The sequence below is a fragment of the Natator depressus genome, chromosome 1 (genome assembly GCF_965152275.1).
Source record: "Natator depressus isolate rNatDep1 chromosome 1, rNatDep2.hap1, whole genome shotgun sequence".
Taxonomy (NCBI): domain Eukaryota; kingdom Metazoa; phylum Chordata; order Testudines; family Cheloniidae; genus Natator; species Natator depressus.
Genome location: NC_134234.1, coordinates 327492627 through 327513689, shown reverse-complemented (window position 1 = coordinate 327513689; position 21063 = coordinate 327492627). Strand labels below are relative to the sequence as shown.

At 41.4% G+C, this 21063-nt stretch overlaps 1 protein-coding gene across 2 annotated transcripts in view; it reads left to right on the top strand.

Annotated features, from left to right (window-relative positions):
- The window catches only part of CACNA2D1 (calcium voltage-gated channel auxiliary subunit alpha2delta 1), a 651754-nt gene that overhangs the window by 527537 nt on the left and 103154 nt on the right, over positions 1 to 21063 (top strand). For both annotated transcript variants that reach the window (XM_074942556.1, XM_074942557.1), the window contains exon 12: positions 2972 to 3076. In XM_074942556.1, the coding sequence (XP_074798657.1) occupies positions 2972 to 3076 (105 nt within the window). The remainder of the gene's footprint in view (positions 1 to 2971; positions 3077 to 21063) is intronic.

Here is a 21063-nt window from a genome sequence, read left to right as displayed (position 1 = left end):
CTGCTGGTAATAGCTTATCCAAAGTGACCACTCTCTCTACAATGTGCATGATAATCAAGGTGGGCCATTTCCAGCACAAATCCAGGTTTTCTCACCCCCCCCCCACACAAACTCACTCTCCTGCTGGTAATAGCTCATCCAAACTGACCACTCTCCTTACAATGCGTATGATAATCAAGGTGGGCCATTTCCAGCACAAATCCAGGTTTTCTCACCCCCCCCACCCCCATACACACACAAACTCACTCTCCTGCTGGTAATAGCTCATCCAAAGTGACCACTCACCCTACAACCAAGGTGGGCCATTTCCAGCACAAATCCAGGTTTTCTCACCCCCCCCACACACACACCATCTCACTCTCCTGCTGGTAATAGCTCATCCAAACTGACCACTCTCCTTACAATGTGTATGGTAATCAAGGTGGGCCATTTCCAGCATAAATCCAAGTTTAACCAGAACGTCTGGGGGGGGGTAGGAAAAAACAAGGGGAAATAGGCTACCTTGCATAATGACTTAGCCACTCCCAGTCTTTATTTAAGCCTAATTTAATAGTATCCAATTTACAAATGAATTCCAATTCAGCAGTTTCTCGCTGGAGTCTGGATTTGAAGTTTTTTTGTTGTAAGATAGCGACCTTCATGTCTGTAATTGCGTGACCAGAGAGATTGAAGTGTTCTCCGACTGGTTTATGAATGTTATAATTCTTGACATCTGATTTGTGTCCATTTATTCTTTTACGTAGAGACTGTCCAGTTTGACCAATGTACATGGCAGAGGGGCATTGCTGGCACATGATGGCATATATCACATTGGTGGATGTGCAGGTGAACGAGCCTCTGATAGTGTGGCTGATGTTATTAGGCCCTGTGATGGTGTCCCCTGAATAGATATGTGGGCACAGTTGGCAACGGGCTTTGTTGCAAGGATAGGTTCCTGGGTTAATGGTTCTGTTGTGTGGTATGTGGTTGTTGGTGAGTATTTGCTTCAGGTTGGGGGGCTGTCTGTAGGCAAGGACTGGCCTTTCTCCCAAGATTTGTGAGAGTGTTGGGTCATCCTTCAGGATAGGCTGTAGATCCTTAATAATACGTTGGAGGGGTTTTAGTTGGGGGCTGAAGGTGACGGCTAGTGGCGTTCTGTTATTTTCTTTGTTAGGCCTGTCCTGTAGTAGGTGACTTCTGGGAACTCTTCTGGCTCTATCAATCTGTTTCTTCACTTCCGCAGGTGGGTATTGTAGTTGTAAGAATGCTTGATAGAGATCTTGTAGGTGTTTGTCTCTGTCTGAGGGGTTGGAGCAAATGTGGTGGTATCGCAGAGCTTGGCTGTAGACGATGGATCATGTGGTGTGGTCAGGGTGAAAGCTGGAGGCATGTAGGTAGGAATAGCGGTCAGTAGGTTTCCGGTATAGGTTGGTGTTTATGTGACCGTTGTTTATTAGCACTGTAGTGTCCAAGAAGTGGATCTCTTGTGTGGACTGGACCAGGCTGAGGTTGATGTTGAGGTCCTCTGTTAGGGACATTGCACAGCTTCAGCACCCCAGGAGCATACCGCTGGATGACTTGTGATGCAGAGGGTCAGAATTTCTCCTCACTTCTCCCTTGTTTTCATTGTAGAGAAAGTTATGTCACCTTTTTTCATGAGCAGCTTGCTTCTCCCTGTTGCTCTGCCAGCTCCATTGACTAGTGAATTAGGGATCTGAGCCAGGGCTCCTCCCAATCCCATCGCCTCCCAGCCTGCTTGCTTACAGAGAGGAATCTGGGGTGCGCAGCACCTCCCCTCCACTGGTGTTGCAATTGAACAGGAGACTCAGAGGAGCAGGGGTTTTCTTGTTCCCCCAAGTAGCCAGGTAACCTTGGTGAAAACCTACCCCACTTTGTGTAAGCTGGCAAAACGTGTGCTCTGGTGTAAAAAAAAAAAGTCAGTAAATATAAAAGAGGAAAACTGAGCTGATTCTGAAGAAATGTAACAAAAAATAAAACAAAACAAAACATGGTCCTGAGTTTGTAAGACTTAAATGTAAGGGTAAGTTCACTGGGAGCTGAGTGGTAATTTATTTACCTTAGATCTTCGGTTTGTTAAGGACTAATTTAGTGGCCAGAGAGTTTGACTGGCTCAGCACTTGGGATCCCAACTTGAGACACTCATTGGACTCCCATGAGTTGAAGCATCAATGGCCACTTCAAATTTCCAGAGCGTGGAAGGAAGGAGGGAGTCACGTCAAGTAAACCTGAAGGGTAGAGTGAAAATGCCCTCTTTTTTGAACTGCATATGCAAGATATCCACTGTCTGAGTCACATTCAGGCATCCAGCGAAGAGAATTTGGGACCATGGTTTGATCTGCATGTTTTGTTTTAACAAATATGCAATTTACTTCCACCCCAAACAACCCCATTCATGCAGCTCTCTTATGCTTCTTTGGGTGGAACATACCTGATTACCACAATGTTCCTTTTGGTCAGATCTGAGGTGTACCGTAATTTGGCTCTTAAAGAGTGAAGGAAGTCTCTGTCAGTAGTGATGCACTAATAATACTAATATCTTGGTGACAAAAAGCAGGATATAGACTTAGAAATACTACATTTGGAGGCAGACTTATTGAGTGAAATCCTTGCTCCATTGAGGTCAGCAGGAGCTTTGCCATTCTCCATTACTGGGTCCTAGAGCCCAGCCTCCGCCCAAGCCCGAAGGTCTACACTCCTGTTTTATAGCCCCTCAGCCCAAGACCCACGAGCCCCAGTCAGCTGACCAGGGCCAGCCAGGGAGGCCATTTTATTGCAGTGTAAACATACCCAGTGAGGTCAGGTTTTAACGCATTAGTACTTAAGTAATGTGCTTTCCTCTGCACAAAGCATAAAAAAAGAGGCATTCCTTGCCCTTCAGAGCTGAACTATGTTTCTGGGAACTATATTACACTTCTGCATTTTTTTCTGAGAGCCAGAACTAAAAGGATACTTCTCTTTGAATCTCTTACAGCACAGTGTCTCTAGAGCTAACTGCAATAAGATCATTATGTTGTTTACTGATGGTGGTGAAGAAAGAGCACAAGAGATTTTCCACAAATACAACAAAGACAAAAACGTAAGTGGCTTTTGTATGAAGGTATGACGATGCCTAATGGGGACAGTTAGGTGGTTTCTGGAAGAAAAAGCTTGTGTTTTATAAGTGTTCAAAATAACTGATATCTTTGGGATGCAAGTATTGAATAATACACCATCAGAAATTTTACCAGTGAAAATATGATGGAATTATTAAATAATATTTTGCATTTCTACACTGCCTACCACCCATGGATCTCAAAGCTTTTACTCCTGGGGGAAATTCTGCCCCAACACATTAAAAATTCTGCAGCAAAAAGATTAAAAACCCTCCACGTCCACTCCCACAAAGTATTTTAAAATTCTGCAAAATTCTGCATGTTTTATTTGTCAAAATAACACATTATAAGCACACCAGTTTCAATTATTTTTGTCATTTATTTCAAAACACCAACAAGTTTGTGACAATACAGACAAAAAAGATTCAGGAAATGTTTTTTTGACAAATAGTTCCCTTACTAGGCATATTCATACAGAACTTTGAGTAATAATTAATTTAAACTACAATAAAAAACTTATTTCCCATACCCCTCAGAAGCAGTGCACAGGCTTAGGGGAACCCAGGGTAACAGAGGAGCTGTGGGAGAGGGAAGTAATTGCTGGGAAGGAACCTGGGAGTGAACCTGGAGGATGTTGGGTGTGGGTGGGAGAAGATTGGAACAGGGTTTTTTTGGGGCGGGGGAGGCGACTGTTGGGAAGCCTCCCCCATGCAGACCATGGCTGATCCCTAGTCTCTCCCAATCAGTCAGACACACCTGCCCCTGTCCCCATGTATCCCTGCACCCCCACTCAGCCATCCCCACCTCCCAGTGTCCCTCCACCTCCACTCCCATTCAGAGCCTGTGCCAGACTGTGCTCCCACTAGCCCTTCTGAATTCCAGTCTATGTGACCCCCCCAAGCAGCCCCATGTGCCCACTCTGTCTGTTTCCCCCCCACTTCCATATCCTGTGCCTCCTTACCTGGCCCCGGAGGCAGGGCACTGTGAGATGCGCAGCCTCTGTTCTCTCCCTATCGACTGCTGACTGCTATGGCCAGTGAGTGGTGAGCCTGCTGCCTCTGCTCTGGTGCCACAGCAGGCCGTGGTGGGCAAAAGGCACAACTGCAGAGCCTCTCCAGCAAAATGTATTTTCTGCAGAGAAAGAAGATCTGCAGGATACATGAATTCTGCGCATGCGCAGTGGCACAGAATTCTCCCTGGAGTACTTTTTGTAAACCATAATGCATTAAGCTTTCTTGTAACCACAGTGCTGTAGATAGCTATTATCCCTGTACTACAAATGAAGAACGTGAGATACAGGAAAATTTAGTGACTTGCTGAAGACTGCACAAGTCACCTCTGTGCATGTGGGGAGAGACACACACTTGCACACTCTTTCCCCTTTTTCCCCACTGGTATTCCTATGTTAAGCAGTGAGCCATTTGTTTTCCTGACTGTATGTAATACCCATACAAAACAGACAAAAAGTTAAGGGAGTTTTGTACATGAACATTTATTTACCTAAAGCTTTCTGGATCACAGGTTTGCAGGGCTGTAGCTCTGGCTAATAGTTCCTAATATATGCCATTTCACCACTCTTCTCTGTTTTGTTTATCTCTGTTGATATGTACGCCTCCACAGCTGATATTTTCTTTGTAATAGCAATTAATATTTTTTAATCTAGCAGACATAGACCTAAGTAGATAGCATAGCTAGAAACTGAAGTTACATACGTTCAGACTAGAAATAAGGTGAATATTTTTAACAGTAAAAAACTGGAACAGCTTACCTAGGGATGTGGTAGATTCTCTGTCACCTGAACTCTTTAAATCAAGATTACACGTCTTTCTAAAAGATGTGCTATAGTTCAACCAGGACTTATGGACACAATGCAGAAATCACTGTCTCAGATTCTATGAGTCATGTTATTCAGGTCATGCTGACTCCTCACCCAATATATTTCAATGTAAGTTTCTTCATAATTAAGATAGTTTTAACTCTCCCAATGTCCCCTGATGGGTCTGTAGTCAGTGTAGTGCAAGTAGCTGGGAATCAGGGCCCCAGCTCAGCGAGGTGCTTGCTATCTTTAGCACATGAACAGTCCCTTTGGCTATTCATGTGCTCAAAGTTGGGCATGTACCTTGCTGAATTGGGGCCCAGGAACCCAGGGCTCTGTTTCGGTCTCTGATAAAGACTCACTGTGTGACCCTGAAAAAGATCCTTCACTTGTTTTCGGCCTAGCTCCCGATCTGCAGTATGGATATAAAGCCTCCCTTACAGTGGTGTTACGAGCTTTAGTTAATCTTTGTGTAGTACTTTAAGACTTTTGAATGAAAGACAGTCCATAAGTACCAAGTATTTTTAAAAACTGGTAATTAACAATAAGCTACGTTGCACTTACAGCTGGAGTTGTAGTCACTCAATTCTAAGGCATACTGACTATGCAGCCTTCTCATGGAAATTTCATGCTATCCTTCCTCTTTTCTGTGCCTGATAGCATTTATTATAACACAACAAAACCAAAGGAAAAGTTACTAGATGACATTGTGTGAAAAGCATGAATGAGCGTGATTCATTTCTTAGTGTTTTCCATTTGCAGTTGTGTTTTAGGATTGGAAATAGGGTAAAATGTCCAGTCCTAAGACAGGTACAGTTTTATAATGCTAAGAAATGAATCATACACTATCCTGCATTGTGTCCAACTACTCAACTTTAAGAAAGACAACAAATTCCTCAGCCATGCATGGGAAATGAAATGTGTGGGTATTGTCCGTCACACAATTTGTTACTGCATACGAAATAAGATTTGTGGATGATAATGGCCACTTTGTTGAAACATATGCCACAATTAAACACATTTTCTGATATTAATTGTAATGCAAGCGACTCATATCTGATTAATTTTATAAATCTGCTGATTTAAGTTTCAGTAAATGCCAACATTCCTTTTCCTTATCTAATAATGTACTAGCAAAAATGTCTGTATTCTTGCTTTACTGCAAAGTAATTTTGAAAGTACAAGGAGCACAGTTTTTGACATGTGTCTTGTAAAAAGCACAAGGTTCATTCAAGGAAAAAGAAAATGCTTCTTCAATCAAGTAAACATCTTCACGTTCTTGAAGGTGAATTAGTGGTTGCAAAATATAATTAAAGACATTTAAAAATATATTACAGCAAAAGATAGAATGACGGTAATCAGTGATTTGTACTGGCAAATTCATCTATGTGAATTCATAATACAAATAACCATGTTATTGTAGCAAGGTTCTGGTGTTTCTCAAAGTAATATCTTAATGCAAAAGTTATTAGTACTAATTCAAGGGCTCATGGTCTATCTGGTGACAAGGATAAACATTATTTCTGGAATGCTAAATGTGTATATGTATCTGTGTCTCTCTTTCTCAACATCTATAATTAAAGTTTAGACTGGCAGAAGATAAAAGTAAAGCCACTGGCACATGCATTCCAAGATTAGAAAATTAATATTTTATCTTGCAAAGAAATCGCCACGGAGAATAATGTAGTCTTTTAAAGACTATATAGTAAGCTGTGTTCATGCAAGAAATGATAAAACTCCTCACTGGTTATGATTATGGTCCAGATTCTAGTACTTTTACTCCAATCTACTTATGCCACAAGTAGTCATTGAACTTAATAGGGACTAAGTTACAGACAGAGATTCTATTCAAGATGACAGATTTCAGCCGTGTTAGTCTGCATCAGCAAAAATAACGAGGCATCCTTGTGGCACCTTAGAGACTAACAAATTTATTTGGGCATAAGCTTTCGTGGGTTAGAACCCACTTCATCAGATGCATGGCGTGAAAATACAGGAGCTGGTAGAAATACATGAAAGGATGTGGGTTGCTTTACCAAGAGCGAGGTCAGTCTAACGAAATAAATCAATTAACAGCAGGATACCAAGGGAGGAAAAATAACTTTTGAAGTGGTAAGAGAGTGGCCCATTACAGACAGTTGACAAGAAGGTGTGAGTAACAGTTGGGAGAAATGAGTGTTGGGGAAATTAAGTTTAGGTTTTGTAATGACCCAACCACTCCCAGTCTCTATTCAGGCCTAAGCTGATGGTATCCAGTTTGCAAATTAATTCCAGTTCTGCAGCTTCACATTGGAGTCTGTTTTTGAAGGTTTTATGTTGATAACATTCAAAATCCAGTCGGAGAACACTTCAGTCTCTCTGGTCACTCAATAACTGACCTAAAAGTGGCAATTCTTCAACAAAAAAACTTCAGAAACAGACTCCAACATTATTCAAGATGTTAGGTTATCAGAATCTGCTTCTATGTATTTTTCAGTAATAGCATTACAGAATAAGAAAATGCAGCTGAGCCATGTCATGCACACAAGACAGAACCAAGTAGTGGTATCTTTTCTTGAATTATGTGCATTCATGTTTGAGCATTTCTCCCTATGCTTAGCAAAAGGTTGTAAAAGAAAAATCTTTATGTTGTTCACTATTGTAGCATAGTACAGTGAATCACTGTTACCTTGGAGATGTAACTTTTTTGGCTGCCAGTCTGAGATTGTGGAATGAACTCCCTGAGGAAGTAGGGGCCATCACAAACCTCTCCTCTTTCTACTCCAAATGCAAGGCACGTTTCTTCAACCTTGTCTTCTCTAACATAAATATACATTTAAAAAAAAAAAAAAACCCAAGACACTCCACTACGCACAATTCTCTCCCTGGGGAGAGGAGAGAGAACAAACAACAGACGATAGATTTTAATCACGTTGCTTAATGCACTACTGGAAGATGCTCAGATACTACATTAATGACTGCAGTATAAGAATGCCTATATGAAGAGAATAGAATTAGTTATAATGTAATATATACCTTATGGTGGAAGACTTATTTCCTGTGTATTGTACAAAAAATGCCACCTTCCCCTTTACTCAAATCAGATCTCGTTACTCCATATTGTTGCTTCCTCTCCAAGCTGAACTCACTTTAGTTCTCAGAGTATTTCCTTCTTGGTGTCAATCGCTTTGTCATTCTTTGGCATGTAAGGGAGCTAAGCACCTTTTTGCCAATCACACAACATGGCCTATTTACACTTCTTTGCATTGTTTAGTTGTTACTGGAGCTTGACTTTAGCTCAGCCTTCAAGCTGACAAGTCAAAGAAAACAATAAACAGTTTTATAAAACAAAAATAGCAACCCTTGAAAACAGAGGTAGGAAAAATGTCCCATTAAATTACTGATTTTCATCAGACATGCCAAACTCACGAAAAACACGCAGAAATTGGGCTTGTTTTTGGCTTAATTGGCTTGTGAGTTGCTTGTTGGCTAGTTTTTGGCTTGTAGCTTGTTGCTTCATTATTATTATTTTTTTTTGATAGACTCCCAGCAAGCAGGGGCAAGGGGCAAGCAGAGGCAAGGGGGGGAGAGAGTCAGGGGTCCACAGGGGGCGGCCAACCACAGTCTCAGACTGCACGCCAGGGGGATCTAGTCACATAAATAGTTGGGGTTCTTAGGGATTGGCTTGTTTTGGCCTTGTTTTGAAATGGGATTCGCTTGATTTTTGGCTTATTGTGAAAGTTGGGGTGCTTATTTACTTGTGTGAAAGTTGGCAACTGTGATTTTCATCTGTTTATGCTGGCATATAGCTATATTTCAAGTCACTGTCTCTTTAAATCTCTTAGTGTGTGAATGCAGAGATTGTTATAAAACCAACTTAACCATTAATATTTTGAGGGGACACATTCTAACTTTTTTGTTCTATGTTTGCACGATGGGTCCTGGGCTATGCCAAAGGTGTTACTGCACTAAAAATAATAGTAATGCCTTTGAAATTTAAATTATTCATTGAATCTTGCTTTATCATGCCCTGACACTTCTATAAAGCTATATGTAGTGTAGCAGAATACAACTTCACAGGGTGCTATTTAACAGTTGACATGTTTACCTTTACTGTGGCATTCACAGTGCTCGCATTAAACACGGGAAATACCACATGCGCAGTGGTAAATTACAGGAATGAAAGTGGTAAATGTTCATTTTGAGTGTGCAGCCAGACTACAGATAAGTTCCCTGGAGACAGCAGTATATTTAGATACAATGGCCAAGCGAAGCAAAGCCCTTAACTGGATTGCATTTCTCTGATACCATTACTGCAGGAGGGAACCCTTGGGGACTACTGTTCAGAACCAGTTAGCAGTAATTATCACACAAATTACAAGCCATCATAACTAAAGGAAGAGTTATTTTCCATAAGCTTAGACAGCAGCATACGTCTTTTAAAGAGAATTCTGAAAACCACAGCCCTGACTACTTGCAGCTATTAACACTTTCATGATAGGGTGCTAGCCCCAGTGTGTTGGCCAAATTCCAGTCTGTACGTGTTCTGTTTTCTGTAATTAGCCCTGTAGTTGGAATTAGATTTGGCATTTTTCCACTTTAAGACTTGATTTCTTAGTGTAATTTAACAGCTGTCAAATTCTGCCCCAGAGATGGCTGCATTTCAGTAGTAGGTGGAGATTCTTCTGTGTGTGTGTGTGTGTGTTTTGCATGCATGTGATGGGACTAAAGGGGCGTAATATAATGTTAACTGGATGAAAATAAGGAAGATTTAGAATGAATGGGTCAGACCCTGGGCTATGTCTGAACTAAGCTTGGCATAGTCTAAGGAGGGACAAAGGTTTTAAGCTAACTTTACTCTTCCTGCATGCTAAGCTAGTGTCTGGACTACTCTACTATACATCAATTTTTACCTACTCCTAAGGTGACCCAGAAAATAGGGATTACCATGACACTTTGTCTTGGCCTAGGCCATGCCCTCTACTCTGGGAACTATAATAGGGGTGGTGGTGTAGAAGGTACTGGGCAGGAGGAATCCTCCACTGGCCAGCTAGCCTGGCTTTACTGCCACTTTGTACTGGGTACTAGCACAGTGCAACTGTAAGGGACCAGAGCATAGGCGTGCTGGCCTAGGGATCACAGCTGGGCTATGGTCCACATGTCGGGGACAGTAGTCGATGAACACGAGTCAGGAATCACTAGAGTCAGGGTCAAATTCATGTTGGAGTCATAGACCAGAGATAGTACCAGGCTAGACTCGAGAGGCAGGAATCCAGCTCAGAGTTAGGCTGGAGTCAGAGACCAGCGGTGGTACCAGGCAGGAACCAGGGGCAGGGTCAAACTGGGATCAGAGACCAGGAGATGAGATCTGGAGTCGTAGCAGGCCAAAGTCTTTGTTGTTGATCAGACAACTCCCTGGGGCACTCTCCAGGGTCAATCAGAGAGCCTCAGGGTACTGTCAATCTGGGTCCCTTGGGTACTTCCTGTGGCACCTTCTCCACAGTGCTCCCTGGCTGGGGCTCTTCATGGCGTCTCAGTGGCACTGTGGGAACGTCAGCCATCCTAGGTTCTACAGAGTCTGATTCTAGTTCCCGCATCTTTACAGCAACCTAGCTAGGCCAATTTCTAGAATACCTTTCTAACTATGAGATCAGTTGAACTGTAGAATGGTTTCCCGAGAGAATTGGTAGAAGACCTCTCTTTGGAGACATTTAGAAACAAAAGTACTAGAGGGAGCAATCCTATAATGGCCAGGGAAGAAGATCTAGTAGGTCACTTTCATTTCTAATCTCCACGAACCAGCTAATCACATGCAGCTACTTCACTTTCCTCTAGTGACACAGTAACTATACAAGTAATGGCATCTTCTCAGGGCACTGTACTGGCCACAGCTACTTATTTGAAATATATGCCATTAGTCCCTTGTGATATGAGGCCATGCTCCAGTGTTATCTGTTAATAATATTAGTGATGACATTCAAACAGACACTTTAAAAAATTTAAATGAATCAGTTTTTTGGAGAAATTGATAGATAAATAAAAACACTGCATCAGAAGAAACATTTTTGTATGTTTTAATTATAGAGCATAGATATTCTGAGATTCTGTTGTGCCCTGCATCTCAAAGTATTTCAGAACATGGATGAATTGCACAGTACAGATTCACAACAGCCCTGTTGTTTACATAACTATACTATCCCCCTTTAAAAAAATATGAACAAACTAAGGTTACAGTCCTGGAATGAGCACTATGTTGGACAAATCTTGCACCTGGGCAGAGCCCATTGTAGAGTTTAGGACTAAGCACAGAGAGAGATTAAATGACTTGCCTCAGGTCACAAAGCAAATCTTTGCCAATACTGGGAATAGAACCCAGATCTCCTAATTCCATTCACTCTAAAAACATTTCTTCCTCCCTTGATATTTTATTTCTGTGTTTAATGGAACATGCAACTTAAAAACTGAACCTTCCTTTCAATTTCCTTCCCTTTGTTAATATTATTAATAGGCTGCACCTTGATTATGTAGGAATACATAATTTACTATTCACCATTTATGCCATTTGTCAGTTTTCAGCTAGATGCAATATTGCTTATGTCACACTTGAGCACACAGAACTGATTAATGAAATTTCAAATTTTTTGAGTGGTAACCCAAGTTGTCTTTTGGCTCCTATTAGTTGCCCTAGTTCTACTTGTCCTCATACAATTCTCTCACTCTTTTTTATCCAGATCTTCCTGAGGTGGTCTTTTCCTCTCAGTTTAGTTAGGTCTGTCTCTCAGAAAATACAGAGTTTTAAAATGAAAGCAGATAAGGGAAATGCTTCTCTTTTGGTGATGCAAAACAACCAGGTTTTATCAGGTCTCTCTCTCTCATGCCAAAGCTTCAAGCATTGGCCTTTGAGATGACAATAACCTTCAGTCTCTTCCTAGCTTCATCTTCAGCTGTCGTTGGCCAAAGACCTTTAACTCCTTGTGACACTACAACAGTCTTACCATCAAAGACGTGGCTTGCCCCTTATTCCTCTTAGCCTTCTACTAAGAAGGAAAAAAAATACTGTTGGTGTAAGGAAAGCTGCTTTATGTCAACTGATTATCAGCTCAGTAAAGTGTTTTCCAGCCAGAGTGTGGTGAAAGTATTGTTCTCATCCTTCATAGCCATGGCCAGAAGGGACCACTGTGATCTAGCCTGATCTCCTGTGTAATACATACCATAGAATGGTGTTTCCCAAACTTGGGACACCGCTTGTTCAGGGAAAGCCCCTGGCGGGCCGGGCTGGTTTGTTTACGTGCCGCATCTGCAGATTCGGCCGATCGCGGCTCCCACTGGCGGCGGTTCGCTGTGCCTGGCCAATGGTGGCTGAGGGAAGCAGCGGCCAGTACGTCCCCTCAGCCCACGCTGCTTCCCACAGCCCCCATTGGCTGGGCACAGTGAAACGCGGCCAGTGGGAGCCGCGATCGGCTGAACCTGCAGAAGCGTCAGGTAAACAAACTGGCCCAGCCCGCCAGGGGCTTTCCCTGAACAAGCGGCGTCCCAAGTTTGGGAAACACTGCCCTAGAATGTCCCCAAAATAATTCCTAGAGCATGTTTTTTAGAAACCGTCCAATATTGATTTAAAAATTGTCAGTGATGGAGAAAACACTGCAACCTTTGGCAGATGTTCCAATAGTTAATTACACTCACTATTAAATACTGACACTTTACTTCCAATCTGAATTTGTACAGCTTCAATTTCCAGTCATTGGATCATGTTATACCATTCACTGCTAGATGGAAGAGCCCATTATTACATATCTGTTCCCCATGTAGATACTTATAGACTGTAATAAAGTCACCCCTTAACCTTCTCTTTGTCAAGTTAAATAGATTAAGCTCCTTAAGATTATCGTTCTAAGGCGTGTTTTCCAAACCTTTAACAATTCTTGTGGCTTTTCTCTGAATCATCTCCAGTTTATCAACATCCTTCTTAAATTGTGGGCACCAGAACTGGACACCGTATTCCAGTAGCAGTTGCACCAGTGCCAAATACAGAGGTGAAAGAGTCCCTCTACTCCTATTGGAGATTCACCTCTTTATGCATCTGAGGATCACATTAGCTCTTTTGGCCACAACATCACACTGGGAACTCAAGTTTAGCTGATTCTTCACCACCCCTCCCCCATATCTTCTTCTCAATCACTGGGTCCCAGGATAAAGTCCCCCATTCTGTAAGTATGGCCAGCATTCTTTGTTCCTAGGTCTATACATGTATATAGTTGGCCATATGAAAACACACATTGTTTGTGCCCAGTTTACCAAGCAATCCAAATTGCTCTGAATCAGTGACTTGTCCTCTTCAATATTTACCCTTACCCCATTTTTTTTGTCATCTGCAAACTGTTTCAGAGTTGATTTTTATGTTTTCTTCCAGTCCATTGACAAAAACGTTAAATAGAGTGGGGCCAACAACTGATCCCCATAGGTCCACACTGGAAACACCACCTCTCTATGATAATTCCCTGTTTACAAATACCTATCAGTTAGCCATTTAACCAATTTTTAACCCATGTAATGTGTGCCATGTTAATTTTATATTGTTCTAGTTTTTTACTCAAAATGTCACATGGTGCCAAGTCAAATGCCTTAGAGAAGTCTAAGTATATTATATCAACACTATTTCTTTATCAGTCAGACATGTAAACTCATCAAAAATAGATATCAAGTTAAGATCTATTTTCCATAAACACATGTTGATTTGCATTAATTACATTACAGTGTGTAATGGGTTGTGCTCACTACCGTGGCCACGCCTCCTGCTGGTTGCTCCAGGAATTAGCTCTGTCCATCAGCAGGGCACCCTCCTCTTGTGGTGTCTCACTCTCCATTACTGCTTCTCCACCAGTCCTTTGGCTGGCCACTTCCTTTGGTTGCCAGTGGGGCAGAGCAGGGGAGGCCCAGGCCCGCCCGCTACTCTGGGCCCCAGTCCAGAGACCCTATAGCTGGCAGCTGCTCACTGCCTCCCCCCTTCCACTATCTTCTTTCCCTGGGCCATTTCCCCATAGCCCAGGACCTACTCAGCCCCTGTATCAAGGCCACAGTCTGGGAGCCAGCTAGGTTGGCGCTCCACTTGTTCCCCTGACCCTGTCCAGCACTGCTGTGTCCTAGGTTCTTCTCTCTACAGGCAGCCAGACCTTCTCCCTCAAGATCCCGGGAGAGACTGAGCTACTCTCTGCCCTGCTGCCCTTCTCATAAGGCCCAGCCTGGCCTTGATTGGCTGCTTCTAAGCTTCCTCTGATTGGCTGGATTCTGCACAGCCACTTCAAGGGCTGCTATTAACCTTTTGCTAGCCAGTGGTGGCAGCTGCCCCAGCTCCCTGCTTCAATTTGTTATGAATCGAGTCCTGTATCAGCCACTCCATTATCTTGCCTGGGATTGATGTCATGCTGACAGGCCTATAATTACCTGGGTCATCCCAGTTACCCTTTTAAAAAACTGGCACAACATTAGCTTTCTTCCAGTCTTCTAGAACTTTCCAGTGCTTCAAGATTTATTGCAAATCAACATTAATGTCCAATGAGCTCCTCTGCCAGCTTTTTTAAATCTCTTGGATGCAAGTTATCTAGGCATGCTGATTTAAAAATGTCTAACATTCTTATCTTCTGTTTTGCATCCTCCTGAGATACTTGTAGAATGGAAAGAGAGTTATCATTACCGTATGATGAGATTATATCATTTGTTTTTTCCCCCAATAGAGAACAAAAATATTTACTGAATGCTTCTGCCTTTTCTGCATTATTATTGATAATTCTACCATTTCCATCTAGTAATGGATCAATACCATTGTTCCTAATATATTTTACAACTCCTTATTGTCCTTAATACTGCTTGCCATAGATTTCTTCTTGTGTCCCTTCGCTTCCCTTATCAATTTTCTAGAATTTCGAACTTCTGATTCGTATTGATTATGATCAACAAATATAATATACTTTCCAAAGCTCTGATTGTCCAAGACACTGTGCATGGGGGTGTCCCCATTGGCTTTAGTGGGGCTCCACCCAGGAGCCTACCATCATGGAACAGCTTAGAGCAGTGCTACTCAAAGTAGTGGTCTGCGGACCGGTGCTGGTCCACAAGCCATTGGCTGCCGGTCTGCGCGCACATTGGGGAAAAAAATTGCCTGTCCCCTACATCAGATAGCTTGAGAAGCACTGGCTTAGAGGATTCATCCCTTAAACAGGCTACTACCAAGGGAGCAATTTGAAGGGATCGCTTGGGGACAGGGGCGGCTCCAGCCTCGTCCTGATGGTGGGGCAGAGATGGGCTAGATAGAAAATTGCAGGGGCTGCGCTATACATCTTGTGGGCACGCACAATATGCACTTAAACATGTATTTTATCTTGTTGTCCTCAAAAGGAGAATAAAAATGTATATGGACAAATCAGTTTTAAACTTCATGTGTGGCAGCTCACTGGTCCAGCATTTATTCACAGAAAATGAATAGGAAAAAAAACCTAAGTCAATAAATAAGTAAATAAACTAATACTACTACTAATAATAATATTCAAACTTCTGGGGGAAAATTACTCGTTAAATAATACTAGTAGCTAATTACTTTAAATCGGAGGTTATGTATTAAAATTAGCCATTTGCAAGCAGCAAAGTAGGCTATTTGGAAGAGCTGGAGACTCGGAGCCAGAGTACAACAACTCAAACCACCGTCGTTTTGGAGCAGGGGGCCTCAGTGCTGGAGCAGGTTAACTGAACACAAATGCGGTAGGCGGTGTTACCTGGACACCTTCTGCTCTGTCCTCCATCCTTAGCAGCAGCTGGAGGAGGCAGTGGGTGGAAAGGGGGAGGCCCGCTGGGGCTGTGGGGCTCCTGAGCCCCAGCCAGTTTGAACACTGAAGTCTGCGCAGCAGGCACAGGGCAGGGAGCTGCCCGCCGGGGCTGGGGCCTCGGCAGGGAGGAAGCCAGGATGCGATTTCAGATGGTTTTAAGTAAGAGGCAACTTTTTTTGCAGCTAATTACTTAGAAATTAGCTGAGGGAAGCACTGTATTTATTTCCTATGTAAAGAAAGAAAACACGTGTGTGTGTATATGTGTATATATATATATATATATATATATATATATATACACACACACACAGACACACCAGGTAAAACCATATTTTAAATGTATATGTAAATGTAGAACAATCAGGAGATAATACAGCAAGATATTCCCAATCCCAAATTGTGAGAGATCAGTTTTGGAGCTTTCGCGCAGATCTCAGAAACACAACTTTGATACTTTCTACCCTATCTTTAGTAGAGTTAAAAATAAATAAAATCTGCTTACTTTCTGTAACATACACATTCTGGGTTACTGTCATGATCTACTCTATCTTAGTCAATTGTTTTTCATGCCACTAAAAACATATTTACTTCATTTTAACATATGTGGTTAAGATGTTTTTTCTCTTTTATTAATAATGGGAATTTATTTTTCTAATTATTTTGGCATTTATGTCTATTGATCACAGTCATGTATGTGACTCACTAACATTTGACTCCATCATTACTATTAGTATCAGACTTGGAACCACATTTATTTTTGTACAAATTTGAAGTCATTTTACAGACATAATTAACAATACAATTTGAAACTAAGCGAGCTTCATCTGCACAGTATCTAAAGTTATGTGTTTAGCTTTTTTTTTTTTAATCTTGCACTGCTAAAGTGAGTACAAGCTAAATTTACATTCTAGAAGATTACTATTATTTGATTGTACCATTTTAAATAATTAATGACAAAGCACAATATGGTAATAAAAGTAATAATGATACTTAGTCCAGCCAGGACAGCTTAGGCATTTTAGAACTCAATACTCAAAGAATTAAATTTAAGCATAAGAGGGAAATAGAAGTATGAAATGCACAGACTAGTCAAAAAACAATATAAAAGTACTGTAATCCTTACTGAACTTTGAAAGAATAAAATTATAGAGAATATATGTGCATTGTGTATTTCGACAGGAAGTAGCAAGAGAGTGAGTGAGTGAGTGTTGGTGGGAGTGTGTGTGTGAGACTGTGTCCCTGAGTGTGTCAGTGCGCTGTCTCTTTAAGATGAGTACTGAAGAGCCTGAACCCTTGTTCATTACAGCAGCAGCCGCAGGGGCACCAGCACAGACAGACTCCCTGTCCCCCCCAGCCCAGCTCAGCGGAATCCCACTTGGGCATGGCCACCTCTAGCATTGGGTGAGCTTCCCCAGTGCCCCTCCAGCCATGGACACCCCACCCCACCCCCATGCTGCCTCTGCTTGGGGATTTACCATAGTATAATATCCCCTTTTCGGATGTTTCTTTCAGAGTCCTCTTGAGTTAAGCATGCCGTTTACAAGGTCAGCGCCGCTTACAAACCAAATCTAGTATTACTTGTTTTAGAGAGGTTACCTTTCTAATGTTTTTAACTCTTCAACATTTTCTACTAAGACTTGCCTCCCGTCTTAGTTTTTTCAAGGTTGTTTTAGGTACTGTGAATTCTTTTAATCAAAACTGCCCTACTGAGTTCCATCAAAACCCAGAGGCTGTCCTCTCAGCCTTGTGCCCTTCTCAAACCATTGAAGCTGAGAAATGCTCAGAAATGTAGGACCAAGTATCAAAGGTCATGAAGCTCTGCTTAAAAGGTAACAAGATTTTTGAGATGACTACAGCTTTTCCTTTATTTTGAAGAGACAGGGAGAGAGAATAAGGCCCATGTAAATGTTATTGAAATGGATGAAAATGAACATCAGCCCTGCTTAATGCTTAGGACAAGCCTGTTCAAAAATTGTCCCTCACTGTTAATTTCTTATCGTTTGCATGTTATCTATAAAATTGATTCAGTTTATTTAAGACTGAGACTTTTTTCTTTCTCTAATGACTTCTACTTCAGCAAGGTTTCTGTTGTCTCCCAGATTTTATTTTTAATTATTATCAGTGCTGGGACATTCACAGCTGGGAGACCTAGCAAGGACTTGGAGAAAAGTTGGGATGCCACTCAGAAATTCTGCAATTTAATTGTTTGTACCTTTTTAAGTGGAACATCGGTAAAAACTCCTCTAGTTTGAGGCTCAGCTTGTTACTGCAGTAATACAGTAGTGGTAAGAGAAAATATCTATTCTCTACCTGATTCTCGAGCACCATTTATTTAATTAATGATTTGTTGTGTACCCAGTGTCATAGCATCTGGGTACATGACATAGATTAAATGCAGCCAGTTATTGAATTAAACATTCCACACAAATAGGCCTCCACCCTGCCGTGCTCCATTAATCAAAAATAGCCTGCCCATGATCCACTAGCACAAAGCTAAAATGTTCAGGGCCCAGAGTGTGTAAATCCAAACAAAAAATAAAATATTTATGTTAATAATTCTGTACACGTTTTTCTTACACAGCTAAATTTTGGGCCCTAATTACCTAGCACTGGCCCAGATCATCCTCTCCCATGGCACAAACATATCAAAAGTAGGGGATCTCAATGAGGATCTTTTTACAGAGATTCCCATTACAGAGATTCCATTAGGTAGCAGAGTCCTCTCATGGAAAAGGCCATGGGGTCTGTCCTCAAAACTGGTTCCTGCAGAACCCTGGGAAGCCGGGATCCTCTCTGCAGAGGCCTGGGGGCTCTACATTTGCACCCCACCTGCCTGGCTCCTTCGCAACACATTGCCATTGGAACCATTCTGACAGGGCCACTCCCAAAGTGTGACTGCCCCACGGATCACATAGGGCTCTAGTGAAAGAAGAACGCCATACTCTATCAACGCTTCTGCCTAATTTCTGTGAGGTTAGAAGAAGGAGGATATGTCCCCCAGCTCTTCCTTGTCCATGCCTCCCTTTGGCCTGCACAGTCTACCCCACCATCTGCCGTGTGGATCCCAGATTGCTGGGACAGACCAATGCAGAATCCAGGTGGGAGGCAGATAATGCCCAGATGAGCGCCCAGACTGTGTAGAATAAGGAAGATCTGCTCACAGTGGGTCCCATCCATGCATGAAGCTACAGGGCACAATATTTGCCAGTGTCTTTTTTTTTTAGGCAGCTATTTCATTATCAATATAAATTTATCTAGAATATCATGTGACATTTTTCTCATGTGCAGTGTTATCTGCTGTGCTAGATAAAATCAGCATAGTGATGTTGTGAACCACAGATGGCTAATAAAGGTTTTAATATAATTTTGTTGAAACGTAATATTTTCAGTCATTTTTGGATCATGTGTATCTGTTACATAAAACCCAAATGGCATATTTTTTTCTTCTATTTGGCACAGACAGGGCTATTTGATGCTTTTATTTTGTGAATGTTGCAGTCCAGATTACAATATTAATACTGAGTAAGTCACGGTATTGCAATCAGGCTGATGCTGTAGATGGTGTAAATTTATTAATCAAGGCTGTGAGGATAGGAAACAATTTAATGCACATTGTGTCTGTGTTGGAACGAAATTAAGAAAGTCAGATTATATTTTATTTATTTAAACAAACATACTGCTCCTTAGAACAGAACCACCATGGTTAGTGGTGTTAAGGTAGGTTCTGTGTCATTTTTTTCACAACTGCAAGTTCTTGTACATTTGTGTTTAGAGTCAGCTCTGTGTTTGATTATGTTCTTTCCTAATCTGTGGTTCCATTTTATTTTTGTTCCAAGTGTCCTTTGCAGCCATTGGTGTATGAAACTTTAGGAACTATACTGACAACTAGGCTTTCATTTTCAAATCAATCTAATGAATACCTATGTACGGTTTATTTTAATTGAGTGAGTTATTTAGGGTAAAATTTTCAAAAGCATTTACATTTTTAGTAGTCTAAGTCCCATTTTCAAAAGTGTCTTAGGCTTTTAGGAGCCTGAGTCCAACTGACTTTCAGTGAAATGTAGTTTCCTAAAGGCCTACATCATTTTTTTGAAAATAGGATTTGGGTGCTTTTGAAAATTATAGCCTACATCTAGCTCTAAGTTTTGTGAAGGCATCGTATGGGGACAGTGTTGGAATATTGATTGTCTATCCTATCGTCACATTAAGTCCCATTATATTTCTTTTGTGTTTCTACGGTCTTCATTTACATTAAAATAATATGAACCTACGATTTGCTAGCGATGCAAAATGTCATATTGCTTGAATAACGACATCTAAAAGACTGTCCACTTACATTCAAGAGAAAGACATTTCATGCGTGTGTAACGAAGAAGCCATCATGGTCAGATCCAGTCAGTGTAGTTTGGGGACAGGGAAGGTTAAAAAGTCCTCAGACATTATGGCCAAGAGAGGTTGTCCAAAAGAGAAAAGGCTAAAAATACAGAGAAATTTTTGAATACCCGCTGAGTCCTCCATTTCACTTAAAAGCCTAGGGTGAGAAAGCAAGCAGAATGGAAGGACTTAAAGAAGTGAAGCAGCAATTCTCTATGTAAAGGGAAGCAGAACTGGGCTTAAGAAAAAAAAATACTTAAGTGGTAATAATGCTGATAAGAAGATGTTTTTCTTTAAAATATTCATAATATATGTAATCATGGTCCTAAGTTTTTTATTACTGACCAGCTCTTGGATGTCAAAAAAAAGAGAATTTATACCATTGGTAGAAATGCTTCTGGTAATAGCTATAGAGTTTTTCATTTCAGTCCACTGAGGAGGACACTGGATAAAACCAGGTAAAACAGGATCTGGTATGAAAAAGCAAGCTGAAGTACATGACTGCAAGTGCAATTGTTCAGAAATAATAAGACTTTGGGAAGGGAGTTTAAGCACAAAAATGCATGTCAGAATAACTGATATGCAGGTGTTGGGCATGAAGTCTCTTTTTGGAACAAATGGAATCAATGCAGGTGGGATGGGATATATTTGAATTGAAGGGCTGCCAATGTTCTGGTGAGAGACCAGATAGAAACATGTGGGGGACTTCATAGTAGAGCCAAAGGGGATAAGAGAATATGGGAGGCTCTGTGATAAGCATGAGAAGGAAAGAACAGCTAGAACAAACAGGCAGTAAAACAAGAGGGGTATATGTCGTATGATAAACAGGTGACATAATAAAAGGTTTAAATATAAAGTAAAAATGGAAAATATCAGGAAACAGAGTTAAATTCCATTCAGATAATATGAAGTTCGTATTTATATATTCAGGAAGCATGAGGAAGGAAATAAGAGGTTCAATAAGAGTCAGTGCATCAGGGGCTTA